Source organism: Lonchura striata, chromosome 8, assembly GCF_046129695.1.
Source record: "Lonchura striata isolate bLonStr1 chromosome 8, bLonStr1.mat, whole genome shotgun sequence".
In the NCBI taxonomy this organism is placed as follows: Eukaryota; Metazoa; Chordata; class Aves; order Passeriformes; family Estrildidae; genus Lonchura; species Lonchura striata.
Window position 1 is genome coordinate 23,058,307 of NC_134610.1, and position 17,903 is coordinate 23,076,209.

Here is a 17,903-nt window from a genome sequence, read left to right on the forward strand (position 1 = left end):
ATTCTATTCTGTTCCTAACTGCCCTGTTTTCTTCCAAATTAGCCACTGTTAGCCCACATTTTTTAAGCCCACATGTTCCAAATTAATCTGTGCCTGTGACCTGTGACAAAATGTGTGTTTGAAACTCATCCCATAAATTGAAGCAAAAGTCAACAAGGCAATGTGCTTTCAGTGAACATACTTAAAATATCTTTGGCAGTGTGTTTATCCGGAACATCACTTGGATCACTGTATCCAATCTTGTTGACAGCATAAACACGGAACTGGTACTCTGTATCTTCCATCAGCCCTGTTACCACAAATTGTGTAGCCTGTAAATTCTTGGGTAGATTGCATCTGACCCAGTTGTCTGTGTCAGCTCGTTTTGATTCCACTAGATAACCAATGATAGGGCTTCCTCCATCATATGCTGGTTTGCTCCATGACAGGCTTATCGAATTACGAGTAGTATCAACCACTTTCGGGAAAGCAGGTGGGCCAGGAGGATCTGGGAATTAAAACAACATAAAGTTTGCATACCAAATGCTGCATGATAATATTTGGAAATAATAATGGAAAATATCTGAGACTTGTAGCTTACATTGAGGGTCACGAGCATACACTGCTTTAGATGGTGCACTAGGCTTGCCAGGTCCAGCCTTATTCAATGCTATCACCCGGAACTCATACTCTGTTCCTTCTTGGAGTCCAGTAGCTTTAACAGTTCTTTCAATGACAGGCTTCCTGTTTACTTTTGTCCAGTTAAGAGCCTTTGTTTCACGCTTCTCAAGTATATAACCAGTTATTGGGGATCCACCATCACTAGCTGGTGGCTTCCAGCTTACAGTCATAAAGTCTTTTGTTACATTGCTAATTACCGGTGGATCACAAGGTCCGGGCACATCTGTGGAGATTTATGTGAAAGTTACATTTACATTCTTATTTATAGACAAAAACCCAGTAACTAATGAAACTATTCAGGAAACACTTACCATATGGGTTCTTAGCAACTGCAGGTTCAGTTAAGATGGGGTCTCCAACACCGTATTTGTTTTCAGCACAAATGCGGAACTGATACTCATGTCCTTCTATTAGTCTCTCCACTGTGCAGCTTGTAATGGGTACATTGGCACTGACCTGGGCCCAGTTAGGTCTGCTTGTTTCACGCTTGTCTACAATGTAGTTAGTAATTTCTGAACCTCCATCTTCCAAAGGAGGCTCCCAAGAAAGCATTGCACGATCTGCATACATGTGTTTGATTTTGACAGAAGCTGGTGGGCCAGGCTTATCTAGAACAATTAACATCACATTGTTATAGTTCTATCTCTTGCTATATAATTTAATTATAAATGTATTTATTAATAGATAGTCTTTAGCTTACCAAGTACTTTAAGCCTAATGGTTGCTGATTTTGATCCACTTGCATTTTCAGCAGTAATAGTGTAGTCTCCTGTTTGCTTCCTGTTAACACTGAACAACTCAACAGTAGCAAGATTTCTCTTTGTGGTGATCTTAAGACCTTCAGATGGCTTTAAAACTTCTCCTTCTTTCTTCCAGGTGATTGCTGGCATTGGCTTGCCATACACATTTGCCTCCAGACGCACATTAGTTCCAGCTTTTACTGTAAGCTGTGATTGCATAGACAGATCCAACTCTATTCTGGGAGGAACTAAAAGGGAAAGAGTCCAAGAGTTAATCGATCTAGTAGGAGATAAATGTCTCATTCTTCACACGAGTGTTAGTTCCTGATATGCACAGACTCCTTCCAGAGCTATCAAATCCTTTTGTATTCCTTACCATTTTCTGGATGAATGGTCACTGGATCAGAAGGTTCTGAAGGTCGGCTAATGTTAACTGCTGTCTTGGCAATTGCTCTAAATTGGTACTGAGCATTTTCTTCCAAACCAGTCACAGTGTACTCTTCCAGGGGTATTTGATATGGAGTTGTATTGCACCGAATCCACTTATCATCGGGTAATTTGCAAGCTTCCACAAAATAGCCAATAAGTTTGCTACCACCATCATGCTTTGGTCTTGTCCATACCAGTGATGCAGTACTCTTAGTGACATCAATAACTTCAGGTTTTCCAGGGGGATCTACAGCAAATAAAAAATACTATAGTATATTTTTCAAAAAAGAGCTAACATTAAAAAATGGCTTTAATATTACTGCATCCTATTTACTGCATACCAAGACAGTGCAATTAGAGTGATGTCATAATAAACATGAAAGTACAAACAGAAGGGCAAACTAAAGATCATAATAAGTTGCAGATATATTGAAAATTATCATAAAAACATTCTGTGGCAAAGTATTGGTATGGGTGGCTTACCAACTGGTGCTCTTGCTGTGACAAACTCGGTTGGTTTACTAGGTTTACTTGCTCCAGCTCTGTTCAATGCATAAATTCTGAAAGTATACTCAAGACCTTCAATGAGGCCCACACAAGGGTATTCTGTGGAGCGCACAGCTGTGTCATTAGCTTTCACCCACAGTAAACTGTTCCTTTCTTTGCGCTCAATGAGATAACCAGTGATTGGGCTGCCTCCATCGCTATCTGGTTTATCCCAAGCAACAAAAATGCAGTCCTTATTGACCTTGGTAATACGTGCATTCTTTGGTTCACTGGGAACATCTAGAAAGTAATATGAAGATAGACATCAATTGTATGTTTTCTTATTAGAAAGTTTAAATAGACAAATGCTGCTATCAAAAACTGGCATACCAAATGGGAATCTTGCAATCATCTTGCCAGAGGCAAGTGGCTCAGAAATCCCAAAACGATTTTCAGCACGAACACGGAACATATACTCTTCTCCAGGAATCAGTTTTCCAATTCTGCAGCTTGTCTTTGTGACAGAAGATAAAGCTGTTACCCAGTCTCCTCGGCCTACATCACATTTCTCAACTACATAGTTTGTAATGTTGCTGCCACCATCTTCAAGAGGTATGTGCCATGAAAGAGTGCAAGCATCAGCATCTATTTCAGAAATATCAAATGGAGGCTCTGGTGGACCTGGTTTATCTGTATGAAAAAGTATATAAAGCAAAAATGGGATGAAATAAAATGGCAACCACTGGAATATAGTAAAACTAGCTTTGTATAAAGCTGGACTGAAAAACAACCAAATGGAACATACCCATGACTGTCACTTTAATTTTCTGACTATCAGTACCAGAACTGTTTTCTGCAGTAAGAGTGTAAAAATCAGTATCTTTTCTAGTCACATCCTTAATGATAAGAACAGAAGACTTTTCTGCTTTATGTACAGCCAGGCGACTGGATGTAACTACATCTTGATCTCCCTTCAGCCATTTACAGACTGGCTGAGGCTTCCCATATACATGAGCTTCAATTCTCAGTTTCTTTCCAGCTTTAATGTGAACATGATCAGGCATCAGAATCTTAGGTGGGACTGTAAAAAAAAAAATCACACAGAGGCAAATAAATTCAACTTCTTTGACATATTAATTTACTTCTTATTTTTTCATGTGAAACTTCTCTGCTTTTCTTTTAAGTGGAATCAACTGTATGAAGGACTAGAAATTCTTTAATTTAGGTTCTACTTATAGACAACTTCAGTTTCAGCAGGTGGCAATATCCATTCCAGTCTTACTTTTGTATTATTGTACAGTTTATAAGAGAATATTTATGAATTTGGATTGCCTTCATACACATTTATGTAGAGATTTGTGCACTATTAATGCACAAAATACATTTCTCTTTTTATCTGAAACTTGTTGCTTGCTTACTGCTGACCTTCTACAAGAAACATGGAGAAGGAAACTGAAGTTCTTACTGAGATAAACCTGCTTGCACAGTCAGTCTTTCTGTATCCTTGAATTATTTTTCTCCTACTTTATCTTTTGCACAAAATCAATTTTTTCCCAAAAGAAACCTGGTAGCATGTTTGGTGTACTTCCTTCCACTGGCTAGTTTTCATTCTCCTGTTCCTCTACCTCTCTCTCTTTCTCCCATATCACAAATTAAGAAGTTTCTACTCATCTTGCCCTTACCCTAAGTCTTCCTGTGTCTCAGGAACCCTGCCACCTTAATTAGGCCAATCTGTCCCCCATGATTTTTGTTTTAGATTTTCAACCAACCTTACAATATAAACTACTTATTTTCTCTTATATTAAAACAGGTCCAATATTAAAACAGCTTTCCAATTTATCTCTCAAATTACCAGTCTGACACTTCTTCTCTTTCATTTAAACTTCACTGAAGGTATTTATTATTTCTCCCTAATTATCTTATCTTCTGGTTCCAACTGAAACTGTACCTGAAAAATTATTTAATAATTCTGAATTAGTGGTCAACTCTCATTTTTTTCTGACCTGTCAAAATATTCAGTACAGTTAAATAAAATCCTCCAGATAACTCCATAAAGCAAATGTCTTTCTGTGACTCAAAAACCTGTATATCTTGCTCATTTAATTATTGAAGCAGTGTATTAGGTAGTATTTAAATTGTTACTTACTGAGTTGTTCTTTAATTTCATATTCTCCTGTAGCTTCTATTGGCAAACTTACTCCTACAGCATTTCTAGCTGCCACTCTAAAGTTGTACTTCTTTCCTTCTTTCAGACCAGCTACAACAATGGACAGATCTTTAACGACTGAATATTCTGTCCAGCGATCTGCTGGTTGATCATGTTCTTTGTAGCTAACAATGTATCCATCAATTTTAGAGCCTCCATCACGCAGTGGTGGCAGCCAGCCTAAAGTAGCACTATTCTTTGTAATTTCAGTAACTTCAAGTTTTCTTGGTGGATCAGGTTCACCTTTCAGAGGAAAAAAGGAACATATTAAACACTGAATTTTTGAGATTTTCTTACTCTTGAATATTGAATACTATCCATGCAAATTCAACAATTTCAAATATGCATTGATCATATTTGAAAGAAACTGATACAGACATACTTATGTTTATACTTGAGTAGTTAGCAGCATTGGTCCATTTAGAAGCACTAACTCAAAAAATGCAAAAATCTGCTAAAATTAGAGAAAAACAAACAGAAAATGTCCATGGAGGCAAACATAAAATATACATAAAGGCATACTCACTTAGAGGATCTGTTGCTAGAACAGGTTTTGGTATGTCACTTGGAACACCTGACCCATATTCATTCACTGCTGTTACTCTGAAGTAATATTCATTCCCAGGCACAAGGTTTGCTATTTGGAAACTAGTTTTCTTTAGTTCTGCCGTGACTGTTGCCCATGTCTTCCTGTCAGCCTCCCTTTTCTGCAGGATGTAATGAGTCACTGGGCTACCCCCATCATTCTCTGGAGGTGCCCATGAAAGATGGCAGGACATCTTGGTGACATCTGAAACCTTGAAGTCTGACACAGGTCCAGGAGTATCTATGAAGACATTTCATAGATGACATTTAAATTTATGTTAGTATTTTGTTCTTTAGTAAGTTAAAATTAAAGGGGATCAAAAGCTGTCTACATGGAGGGAGTTAGTGTTAGGTGATAGAATTATGCTCAAAAACTATTGCACCTGAAGATAATAAATATTCCTGCTAGGAACATCCAACATTGTTTTTAAATTGTCTTGAGATATTTCTCTCATTACTTACCCAGAACTCTGACGTTCACAAATACAGCCTTTTCTCCAGCTGCATTAACAAGTGTCAATGAATATTTGCCCGAGTCATCACGTGTTGAATCAGGAATGACACAGAAGGCCATAGTGTCAACCAGATCAACTTGTCCTTTTCTGATAACATTATCAATACCCATTCTCCTCCAGGTGACTTTTGGTGCTGGACGACCTCTAACAATGGCAAAAAGTCTAATAGGGCATCCTGCTCTGACTGTGACTAACTTTCTCATGCTGGCATCCAGCTCAATCTCAGGAGGTTCTGAAAGACAAAGAAATAAAATGCAAAGTTTTGCACATTAAATAAAATAAGCAAATAAAGTGTTGTATGCAAACACCAAAAGAAAATGGGAAAACCCACCAAGTATTTCTTTGGGAGACACAGCTTCTTTCAATTCTGCTGGTCGGCCAAGGCCAACCTGATTTTGGGCAGAAACCCTGAACTCATATAATTGCTTCTCATCCAGGCTGGTAGCTGTGAACTCTGTATGAATAACCTGAGCAGCAACATTGCATCGCTTCCATCCTGCTTCAGGATCAGCACCCTCAACTTTTGGTCTCATTTCCACAACATATCCAATAATCGGAGCACCACCATCATACACTGGTTTTCCCCAGCCAAGGGTTAAGGAAGTTTTTGTGCTATCAACCACTCTCAAGTTTGTGGGAGGACCAGGTGGTTCTGCAAGACAGTAAAAATTACAGATTAGAACACATCTTTACAGTTTAACAATATGTTACCATTGAAATAATGCAGAAAAATTCAGTGGTATTTTACCTATTGGGTCTTTCGCTATTACAGGTCTTGATGGCAAGCTTGGTTCTCCAAGTCCAACTTCATTTTCAGCACTGACACGGAACTGGTATTCGTGACCAGGGAAGAGATTGGTAACCTTCTTGCGTCTCTCTGGGATGGGAGTTTTGGTAACAGGAACCCATCTTAGTGACCGTTTCTCCTTCTTCTCCAAAATGTATCCTGTAATTGATTTGCCACCATCATATTCTGGTGGATTCCAAACTACAGTCATCTCTTCTTTGCTGACTCTTGTGACATCTGGAGGGTCCGGGCGACCAGGTCTATCATATTTCGTTTTTGCAATAATTGGATGTGTTTCTGTTGGTGGACCAGTGCCCATTTTATTCTCTGCACGCACTCTGAATATATATTCATTACCTTCAATGAGTCGTGTAACTTTGGCATAGTTTGTTAGGACAGAGGAAGAATATGTAGACCAAACCATACGCTTGCTTTCACATTTTTCCAGGATGTAGTTCTGTATTTCACAACCACCATCATCTTCTGGAGGATCCCAAGTAACAGTACATCTATCACTTGAAATGTCAGTGACCTTCAAGTTTCGTACGGGACCTGGTTTATCCAAGACAATAACAGTAGCATATGCTACAAAGCTACCAGCTGCATTAGTTGCCGTAATCACGTACTTCCCACCATCAGTACGCCTTGATTTTGTGAGAACAAACTTAGATGTGTCAGAAGTGTTTTCAATACTGACTCTTGGAGATCTGGTGAGATCTGTGGCATCTTTGTCTTTTGCCCATACAACTTCAGGCTGTGGTTTTCCTCTGACTCCAGCCTCAATTCTAATTGTGTCACCTGCTTTCACAGTTAGAACTCCACTTAACTTCAAATCTAGTACTGGTTTCTGGAGATCTTCCTTCACAACAACTTCAGCTGTTTTCACCCAGTTACTTTCACCGGCCTCATTCTTAGTTTGAACTCGGAATTGGTAAATTTTATTTTCCACACATTTATCTACCATGTAGTGTGTTTCCTTAATGCTACCTTTGTGAACTCTTTCCCATTCATCTGAATCTTTCAGTTTTCTCTCAACATGGTAACTTAAATTGGGACTTCCACCATCATAATCTGGCCTTCTCCATTTCAGGTATACAAATGTCTTTCCTTTCTCTGCAATGTGAAGATTTTCTGGCTCTCCAGGCTTGTCAATAGGATTGATAGCAAGGATAGGAGTCTTGGTCTCAATGCAAGGACCCGGACCTATTTTGTTCTCTGCACAAACTCTGAAGAAGTATTCACGGTTCTCTACAAGATTTGCCTTTACTAATCGTTTAGTAATATCAGAGGAGACAATTGACCATCCCCTCTGATTTGGTTGACGGTATTCTACTATGTAATTTGTAATTTCAGAGCCGCCATTATCCACTGGACTCTCCCAAGAGATCATACAAGAGTCTTTTGTGACATAGCTTATTTTCAGGTTCTGACATGGTCCAGGTCTATCAAGCACATTAACAACAGCAAAAGCTTGAGCCTGTCCACAGCTGTTTTTAGCTGCTATTATATATTTGCCATGATCAGATCTTTTGGCTTCTTTCACTTGCAGTTCAACAGTAGGTAGGTCATGAAGTATTTCAACATGCTTTTCTTGGACTAGTACTTTGCCGTCTTTAGACCATGTTATTTCAGGATCTGGTCTGCCTTTTACCTTACCAGTAATACGTATTGTTTGACCTACTCGGACAGTAATTAAGTCTCGACAGGTCACATCTAGGCTTATTTCTGGAGGAGAAAGTATATCTTTCGCAAGTACAGTTTCTGGCAGTTCTCTTGGTTCTCCCTCGCCTACGATGTTGACAGCTTTTATTCGGAATTTATATTCATTTCCTTCTATTAAGCCAGGTACTCTGAAAGCACACTGTCTAATGAGTTCATCTTTATTAATCCTATTCCACTGTGTAGTTCCACTTTTCTGACATTCCACAATGTATCCCAGAATTGGGCTGCCACCATCCTTGAGGGGCTTTGTCCACACAAGGTCAGCTGATTCCTTAGTTTTGTCTTTTAATTTTGGATTTATAGGTGGTCCAGGAGGAGAGATAGGACGTGATGCTTTTATTGGATCAGAGCTTGGAGATGGTTTGCTTAAGCCCACCATGTTTTCTGCAAAAACTCTGAATTCATATGTGTTGCCTTCAAAAAGACCAGTGACTCTGTATTTCATATCAAGTATAGGTGTCTTATTGACACGCACCCATTTACCAGATGCTTCCCGGCGTTCAAGTATATAGCCAGTTATTGGAGTTCCACCATCAGATTTTGGTAGAGTCCAAGACACTGTTGCAGCATTTTCTGTAATATCATAAACAGTTGGTTTACCAGGTGGGGATGGTGGATCAAACATGTATTTAGCAACGGTTGGCTCTGAATCCAGGGGTGCACCAATGCCTATCTTATTTTCTGCACGAACACGGAAAATATATTCACAGCCTTTCTGCAGCCGTGGAACCTTAATTTTTGTGTGACTTGTTCCAGAGCTAACCACTCCCCAAGTTTCTTTCTTTGATTGACGCTTCTCAACAATATAATTTATTATAGGACTCCCACCATCATCTTTAGGAGGGCGCCAAGAAATAACCATATATTCTGGTGTTACTTCAAGAATATTAATAGGACCAGTTGGTGGGCCTGGAACATCCAAAACTGTAAGGTGCAGAGCCACAGTTTTGCTGCCAGCTGCATTAGATACTGTGAGTAGATATTCTCCTGTATCTTTTCTTACACAGTCTTTGATAGTAAGCACAGTTGAGTAATTGTCAGTCTCAATCTTGTATTTGCCATCTGGTTTAATTTCAGTGTCATCTGTAACCCATTTTGCTGTGGGAACTGGCACACCTCTCATAATTGCTGGAAGACGCACTGTGGTGCCAGCTTTAACAACAAGACCTTCAATTAACTTCACGTCTAGATCCACAGATGGAGGTACTGAAATTAGAGAAAAATAGAAATTATTTTTTCAGGCCAAATGCTCATAGAAAAAGAGAAAAAAATCAGTGAAAAAACATGAAAAAACCAAAAATTACCTAGTTTTTCCTGACACTCTATTGGTATAGTTGTATCTGGAAGGCTAAGACCAACAATGTTTTGAGCTCTCACACGGAATTTGTATATTTTTCCTTTCTGTAGGCCTGTAACAACACAGTCTAGCATAGGGACTGTCTGGAACTTTGTCCATTCATCTGCACCATCTTCTTGATATTCCACCAAATACCCAGTTATCTCAGCACCACCATCACGATCTGGTCGATTCCAAACAAGGGAAACTTCAGTCTTGTCAACATCTACATGATGCAGATTCTTTGGTGGCCCTGGAGGATCTTTTAAAATACAAAACCAAAATGGTTACTAGGATGAAAAATCTATGGTAGCAATGCATCATGTTCATACCCATAGGACAACCTTAAAATTAGCAAATCCCATATGAAAAAAATCAAACCATATAACTGAAAAACACTTACGCAGTGGATCTATAGCTTTGATAGGCTTAAGTGTTTCCACATATGGACCTCTACCATACTGATTCTCAGCTGCAACTCGGAAGAGATACTGAGTGCCTTCCATCAGATATTTAGCCATATGACTGCGTTTCTTGGAGGATGATGAGATGGCTACCCACTGTGCAGAAGCTACATCTTTCCTCTCCACCACATAGTTAGTAATCACAGAGCCGCCGTCATCTTCTGGTTCCATCCAAGTGAGATAGCAAGAGTCACTTCTAACATCACTGATTTTCAGATTTCTGGGTGGACCAGGCTTATCTAACATTCATAAAAACATAATCTGTTATTTATTTGGTAACCAAAGAATTTCTTAAAAACCTTTGTAAATTTCAAGATAAACTATTTTATGCAGTTTTTAGTCCTTTTTCTATCTTTTAATATTTGCATAAAAATAAAAATATAACTTGGTTTATAACTTGGTTTATAGATATTTTCCAGAAATTCCTTTATTTCCTAATCTTCAGTTATAGAGTAAAAAGATGTTGGATAAAGGGAACACAAAAAGATTACCTAAGACCACAACTTTTACTGAAACAGTCTTTGAACCAGCTGGATTTTCAACTGTCAGGGAGTACATTCCACCATCTTCATGGACAGTGTTACGGATTTCAAGCTTACTGCCAACTCCTGTAACTTCAATATCAGCCTTGGGTGAGACCTCATGATCTTCTTTCTTCCAAGTAACTTTTGGGAATGGAACACCTTTAATAACAGCACTAAGTCTCAGGGTATCTCCAGCTTTTACATGCTGTTCTCGGGCCATATTAGCATCAAGTATTAACTCAGGAGGTTCTGGAATCAAAAATACAAGTTTTTACAAAATGAGGAAAAAGAAGTCTGTTCTTAGGTTAATTTATCTGATTTTATTAAACTCACCAAGCCTGTCCTTTACTTCTACCGGATCAGGAACATGTGCTGGATCGGATTCGCCTGCAGCATTGACTGCCTTCACCCTGAATTTATAGGTTAATCCCTCAGTAAGACCAGTGACTTTGTAGCTTGTTTCAGGACAAGAATCCGCTGTAAGATTAGCCTGTTTCCATTCTTCATCTCCAACTTTCTGAAACTCTACAAGGTAGCCAATTATCTTGCCATTTCCATCATGGCGTGGTGGTTGCCAAGATAAATCAACTGAATTTTTAGTTTTATCTACTGCTTCTGGATTAACAGGTGGACTTGGTTTTGCTGTTAAAAAAGTAAAACAATAAAGAAATGGGAGAAAAAAGAGAAACTATTAGAATAATAGTTTAGGATAATAGAATAATTTTTATTAACTGAAACTGAGTGCATTAAAAATTAAATGAGAAATTATATGTGATACTTTACCGATTGGATCTCTAGCGAAAATTGGCTTTGATGGTGGACTAGGATCACCAACACCAATTTCATTTTCTGCTGAAACACGGAATTCATACTGACAGCCTTCAAGGAGATCAGGTACTTTGAACTTTGTACCGGGGAAAATTGGGTCTTTGGTAGCTTTGACCCATCTTGTAGCCATTGTTTCCTTCTTTTCTACAATGTAGTTTGTTATTGGCTTGCCTCCATCATATGGTTTGTTCCAAACCACTACTGCAGAGTCTTTGGTTACATCCTTAATGATTGGTTGCTCAGGTGCATCAGGAACACCTGGGGTGAGAAGAAAAAAAGAGTGTATGAGCATTACAAACAGAATAAAGATTGGGGTATCCAAATAAAATTGAAAACTAAAAACTTACGGAAACGGTCCTTGGCTTTCATCTCATCAGAGATGAGAGGATCGCTTATGCCATAAAGATTTTCAGCATAAATTCGAATTTGATATTCTCTTCCTTCAAGCAGCTTGGGAATTTTGCATGTTGTCTTCACTGTGGCAGATGTAACTGGCATCCACAAGTCTTTGTGTGTATCCTTCTTCTCAATTATGTAATTTGTAATTTCACTGCCTCCATCATCTAATGGTGGTTTCCAGGAAACAACCATATGATCTTTAAAGACTTCATCAAATATAACTGGGCCTACTGGAGGTGATGGGCGATCTGTATAAGAAAAAATAAAGCATACCCATGCTTTGTTATGAACTTCTCAAAACATCATAGATTAAACAGTGTCAATACAGCAAATATATTATAAAATTAGAAATTTGACATCACAGTTATTATAATAAGGAATCAAGACTTCAGGGCTATTGCTCTGTAATACTTGTTTGACATACTGGAATTAATTCCTTAATGTTTATAATGTATTTGGTGATTAAAATTTTCTATAGTGTTGAGATGCATGTAGAAATGTTAAATTATTCATGCTGAATAAACTAATACGTGCTCAAAATAAATAAATAGCTTTTTAGTATAACTGAGAATGCAGTAAATCAAATTATTGTAATAACGAACACATTTCAATACTTAAATTTTATAAAAATCAATGAATTCTAATCACCAATAAAAATCACAGACAATATTGTTGTTCAGTAAAACCTACCAACGACATTAACTTGACAAAACCCTTTTCTTGATCCTGTGCTGTTCTCTACAGTAACACAATATCTGCCTGTGTCTTCACGGACAGATTTTAGTATCCCCAAACAAAGAGTTGTAGGAGTTGTCTTAATCTTTATTCTGTCATCTTCTTTCACAACAACATCATCCTTTAGCCAAGTAACTTTTGGTGCAGGTTTGCCTGAGTAGCGTCCAGTCAAACTGAAAGCTTCACCAACTCGGACAATAAGTTTGTCTCTAAAGTCAAGGTCAAGTGTGGGAGGAGCTGAAAGACAAAATACACAATGCCCACAAATGTCAGCAATATTAGTACAAAAAAGTAAGGAATCAGTAAATGTAATTAGTATTTTCAAAAGAAATGTGAAAAAGAAACATACCAATTTCATCCTTGCACGTGATTGGTTTAGTGCAAAATGATGGCTTGCCTTGCCCCACAATATTGCAAGCACTCACACGATACTCATAGGTGTCACCTTCTTTCAAGCCTTCTACAGTGAATTTCCTATCAAGCATTTTCTCCTTTGTAACTTTGTGGAATTTGTCTTTTCCAATGAGACGGCTCTCTAGAACATACATGGTGATATCTGAGCCACCATTATATTTTGGAGGGTTCCAAGTTAATGTAACAGAGTTCTTGGTAACTGCTTTTACTTCCAGGTCTTCTGGACGGTCAGGAACAGCTGTGAATAAAGTAAAAATGAGGTAGATTAATTTTTCTGCATATTCAGAATCTTCCTGTGTATTAATCTCGTATGACAGTTATCCAAATCAAAAATATTCTTACTTATTGGATCTCTAATGAGAATCTCTTTTGTTGTTTCTGTGAAAGGACCCATGCCAATTATATTCTCAGCTGCAATTCGGAAAAAGTAGGCTTTCCCTTGAATGAGTCCCTGAACAGTAGCATTCTGTCTTGTAACTGTGTAGGTCACTGGAGTCCAGGCTCTGTGGTCAGATTCACGTTTTTCAATTATATAGTTGGTAATAGGAGAACCACCATCATCTTCTGGAGTAAACCATGACAATTTACAAGAGTCATTAGTTAGATTCTCTGTAAGGAGTGGCATTCCAACTGGGCCTGGCACGTCTGAAATCAAAGAAAAAAACGGAGTATTGAAACATACATGCAGCATCTTATGAAACTGTACTTGTTCACAAGCACTGAAGCTGCTATTTACCTAGTACATCCACAATAATTGTCTTCTTCCTCTCACCGCCATCATTTTTAGCAAGAAGAGTGTATAAACCCTGGTGACTCCTTTTGCAATTCCTGATGACTAAAGAAGAACTAATAGCTGTTTCTTCAATTTTGGCTTCTTCTGGCAAAGCTTGCTCATCCCTGCTCCAAGTCACTGTTGGAGGTGGTTTTCCTGAGACATAAGCTATGATCCGAATTACTCCTCCAGCATGAACAACGATTCTGTCCCTGACACTTGCATCCAAATTAATATCAGGAGCCACTGAGGGAAGAGAAAGAAAAAGTCAATGATTTTTTTTTTCTTTGAGTTAGAGATACCAAAAATGTAAATCAAAGTGATAAATACCAATTCTGTCCTTCATTTCAATAATGTCTGTAACTTCTCCAGGCTCTCCGATGCCAGCAGCATTTACTGCTCTAACTCTAAACTTGTAAAAACAACCTTCTTTTAATCCTGCAACAACGAACTTGGTTCCTCTAATTTCTTTATCTTTTACCTGGAAAAAAAACCAAAACATTGTAACATCAGCAAACATCAAGATATCACCAATTTCTTTGCAGTCTGAAACCAATCTGATATTAGATATAATTTCAGATTTACAAGCACATGAAAATATTAAGTATACATGTACATAGCCCACACAGAATTCATCAGAAATTTTTAAAGAAATATATGTCAGGGACTTACAACCTATTCTGAAGATTCATGTTTTTTCTAACATATTATATATAACATATAAGGTTGTTAGAATTTAGCTTTTTAGCAATTACAATATTCTGGTTTCAGAAGAATTGCATGTATTTTTGGACACATAAACTCATGTAAGTGAGAGCAACAAAAAAAAGGGAATTAATTTATTGTCTTTTCAAAACCAAATATAAAGTCTCTTTACCTGGAATCAGTACAGGAAATATAGGCTTTATTTAAAATGAACCCATGTATTTGTGGAGATACAAAAAATAGCTAAGGTGTGCACCGGCTAAATTTTCGGTAATGCACTATTGAAACAGTAGTTGTAAATGCTCTGGCATTGTCTGATACCAGTTAGGGTTACTTTTCTGACAGTTCTAACTCAGTCTTCTGTGGTTTTTTATTACATATTATCTACATATTTCCCCACATCTTTAAATAAAAATTGTGAAATTCTGTATCTAGTATTTGCAAAGTTAACTTCACATTGAGGAAGGGCAAGCTTGGTCTTGTATTTTAAACATACAAATATAATAATAGTACAAACTTTTAAAAATTAAAAAATAACTTAAATAGCAAAAATTTTAAAAGAAAATATTCATATTGATAGGCACAGAGAAAGGAAGTGCTGATTCTGAAATGGTTTTCAACCTACCCGTTCCCATTCTTCCTTTCCTTCCTCTTTAAACTCAACAATGTAGCCAGTGACTCTAGAACCACCATCCTTTACTGGTGGAGTCCACTCCAAGTCTACAGAAGACTTTGTCCAATCAGTAACTTTTGGTATAGGAGGGCCAGGTGGGGCTGAAAAATATCATCATACAGCATAAAAATGTATTTTATGTTCTTATTTGTATATTCTCAAATTCAGAAAAAAGTAATTTAAAATATTTACCAATAGGATCTCTAGCAATTGCTGGATCAGATGGCATGCTTGGTGGGCCAGCACCAGCTGCATTGATTGCTGAAACACGGAACTGATATTCAGAGCCTTCAATAAGGCCTGTAACTTTGTATGAAACCCCTAGTGTCATAGGCTTGATAGGATCTCGGTTAACCCTGGTCCATCTCTTTCCAGTGGTCTCTTTGCGCTCCAACCAGTAACCAGTAATAGGAGAGCCACCATCATGTTCTGGTTCTTCCCAGTTTACTGTCATTGAGTCACGTGTTATACTGCTAACTGTTGGCTTGTCAGGAGGTCCAGGGACAGCTGAGGGAAAAAAATTCACACATAGCTTGTAAAAAATATGCTAAAAATACACAGAAATAGCTAGAGTGCAGAAGAGTTGTGCACTCACATGGTCACCATTGCACTAGGCAGTTAGCCATCTGCACAAGATTCCTCATTCAGTTTCTCACCCCTATTCCAGTACATATAATTCAGTGAAAAATGAAATACCTTTCCTCCAAATAAAAATCGTCAGTTTTTTTTTCTAGCCTTTCTGGATCACTACCTCATTTTAGTGCTCAGCCTAACACTTGCTGTTTTAAGAGCCATTTTCTCTTGCCAGCCTAACATTCCTCTGAGCTGGTCTGAGCTTTTCTGTATAATTTATCTTTCAAAACTGAAGGTAGGAAATTGATTCTTTTCGGTCCAAGACATTAATAATGTCTCAAATACAACAGAATAACTTGAATCCTATCAAGTAAACACTTCTGTATTTAAGCATTACAGATATTGAGATGGTACTTTAATATAACACAAAGAGAGAAAAAAATATTTTAATCACTACACATGCTTTTAAGAACCAGGTACTACTGCTAAAACTCTTCAAGCTATTCTAGAAAACTTAGTGATGAGAGAAAACAAGAGGGGTATTTAACAGATGCTGTACACATACCAGCATATAGAAACTTGACATAACTTGAAAGCTTATTTCTACTTACTGAAAAGGTTTCGTGCTGTTTCCGGCTCACTATCCAAAGGTTCTCCAATACCGTATTTGTTTTGTGCCATAATGCGGAACACGTATTCATGGCCTTCCATCAGCTTAGGAACAGTGAATATGCATTCCTTGGGCTCATTAGTAACAGGCACCCATGTCTTCCTATTTGCTTCTTTTTTCTCTATAACATAGTTTGTAATCTTAGAACCACCATCATCTAATGGAGGAAGCCATGATATTGTCATTTTATCGGCCAAAATGGTTTCAAATTTAATAGGTCCTACTGGAGGTCCAGGACGACCTAGAAGATACATTTTAAGAAAGAAGAATTAATCAAGTATCAAACAAATGCTATCAAGAAATGTAATTCCAAGAATTCTTGATATGTACCCAGAACATTCAGCCGCATCTCCTTTGAAGCAGTTCCCAGGTTATTTACAGCTGTTATAGTATATAAGCCTGTATCATTTCTGCGAGACTGTTGGATCAATAAAGTGCAAGTATCTTCATCAACAATCTTGTTGACATGTTGATCATACGCCACTGGTGATTTGTCATCTGGTTTCTTTGGAGAAGCTTTTAGCCATGTTAATGTGGGGAAGGGTACACCCTTTATCTTGGCCACAATTTTAACATCTGTTCCTTCTTCAACTTCCATAAATTCTTTGAGCTCAATAGATGGTGGACCTACAACAAAATGTTGAAAAATTAGCATACAAAAATACTTCATAATTTTAAAATGGAATTGGTAGTATCACTAGTAGTATCACTACTTACATGTCTGGTCTTTGACAACAAGTGGGCCAACAGTGGCTGAAGGTCTGCTAGGACCTGCTATATTTACAGCTTTAACTCTGAATTCATATTCTCCACCTTCTACAAGATCCTCAACAGTAAACTTTGTTTCTTCCACATCACGTCTGTTGCATTGCTTCCAAGACTCTTTCACTTCTCCAGTACGATCCCAGCGGAGACATTCAACATTATAATGTGTAACAGGAGCTCCACCATCATTCTTTGGTGGTTTCCATGTCAGGCTCACTGTGTTCTTGGTTACAAGGCCAATTCTCAATTTAATAGGCGGATCAGGAGGATCTTCACAACCAAAACAGAAGAGTGAATAAATCCACTATACAGTACCATGTGGTTTTAAAGGATTTGTTTAAAGGATTTTACTTACGAATTGGATCCCTGGCTGTGGTCCGCTGGATGGTTTCTGCAGGTGGGCCAACTCCAAAACGGTTTTCTGCACGTACCCGGAAGAAATACTCTTGGCCAGTTATGAGATCAGGTACCACAAAGGAAGTACTGCCACAGTTTGGATTGACTTTAGTCCAGGCCTTCCCATCAATATTTCTCTTCTCTATAACATAGCCTCTGATTCTATCTCCACCATCATCATCCGGCATCTTCCATGAGAGTTTACAGCTACCTCTTGTGACATCACTTACTTTTAGATCTTTTGGTGGACCAGGGACATCTGTTTAGATAAAAGCAAAACAGACACAATCTTATGTAAGTATGTAGAAAAATAAGACTAAACCCTAACATTTGGATACTTCAATATATGGAAGCCATACCAAGCACATTGACTCTGACATGTACTGTCTTTTGTCCTGCTTTATTCTTTGCTGTAATACTGTATCGTCCAGAGTGACTTCTGTTGCACTCAGGGATGATAATCTCTGAATGTGTATCAGTTGCTTTCACCTGCATATTATAAGAACAAAAAGAAGTTAT

At 37.9% G+C, this 17,903-nt stretch overlaps 1 protein-coding gene across 31 annotated transcripts in view; it reads right to left on the minus strand.

The window, feature by feature from the left end:
- The window catches only part of TTN (titin), a 239,112-nt gene that overhangs the window by 50,681 nt on the left and 170,528 nt on the right, over positions 1-17,903 (minus strand). For all 31 annotated transcript variants that reach the window (XM_077785076.1, XM_077785079.1, XM_077785098.1 and 28 more), the window contains 31 exons: positions 17,744-17,873; positions 17,344-17,643; positions 16,941-17,258; positions 16,554-16,850; positions 16,165-16,464; positions 15,173-15,487; positions 14,933-15,081; positions 13,933-14,083; positions 13,567-13,848; positions 13,173-13,475; positions 12,766-13,068; positions 12,372-12,653; positions 11,630-11,929; positions 11,238-11,540; positions 10,788-11,096; positions 10,422-10,703; positions 9,870-10,169; positions 9,435-9,728; positions 6,370-9,336; positions 5,953-6,273; positions 5,569-5,853; positions 5,048-5,347; positions 4,462-4,764; positions 3,121-3,396; positions 2,706-3,005; positions 2,313-2,615; positions 1,777-2,076; positions 1,361-1,648; positions 972-1,268; positions 581-883; positions 182-487 (listed from right to left, as the gene is read on the minus strand). In XM_077785076.1, the coding sequence (XP_077641202.1) occupies positions 182-487; positions 581-883; positions 972-1,268; positions 1,361-1,648; positions 1,777-2,076; positions 2,313-2,615; positions 2,706-3,005; positions 3,121-3,396; positions 4,462-4,764; positions 5,048-5,347; positions 5,569-5,853; positions 5,953-6,273; positions 6,370-9,336; positions 9,435-9,728; positions 9,870-10,169; positions 10,422-10,703; positions 10,788-11,096; positions 11,238-11,540; positions 11,630-11,929; positions 12,372-12,653; positions 12,766-13,068; positions 13,173-13,475; positions 13,567-13,848; positions 13,933-14,083; positions 14,933-15,081; positions 15,173-15,487; positions 16,165-16,464; positions 16,554-16,850; positions 16,941-17,258; positions 17,344-17,643; positions 17,744-17,873 (11,467 nt within the window). The remainder of the gene's footprint in view (positions 1-181; positions 488-580; positions 884-971; positions 1,269-1,360; positions 1,649-1,776; positions 2,077-2,312; positions 2,616-2,705; positions 3,006-3,120; positions 3,397-4,461; positions 4,765-5,047; positions 5,348-5,568; positions 5,854-5,952; positions 6,274-6,369; positions 9,337-9,434; positions 9,729-9,869; positions 10,170-10,421; positions 10,704-10,787; positions 11,097-11,237; positions 11,541-11,629; positions 11,930-12,371; positions 12,654-12,765; positions 13,069-13,172; positions 13,476-13,566; positions 13,849-13,932; positions 14,084-14,932; positions 15,082-15,172; positions 15,488-16,164; positions 16,465-16,553; positions 16,851-16,940; positions 17,259-17,343; positions 17,644-17,743; positions 17,874-17,903) is intronic.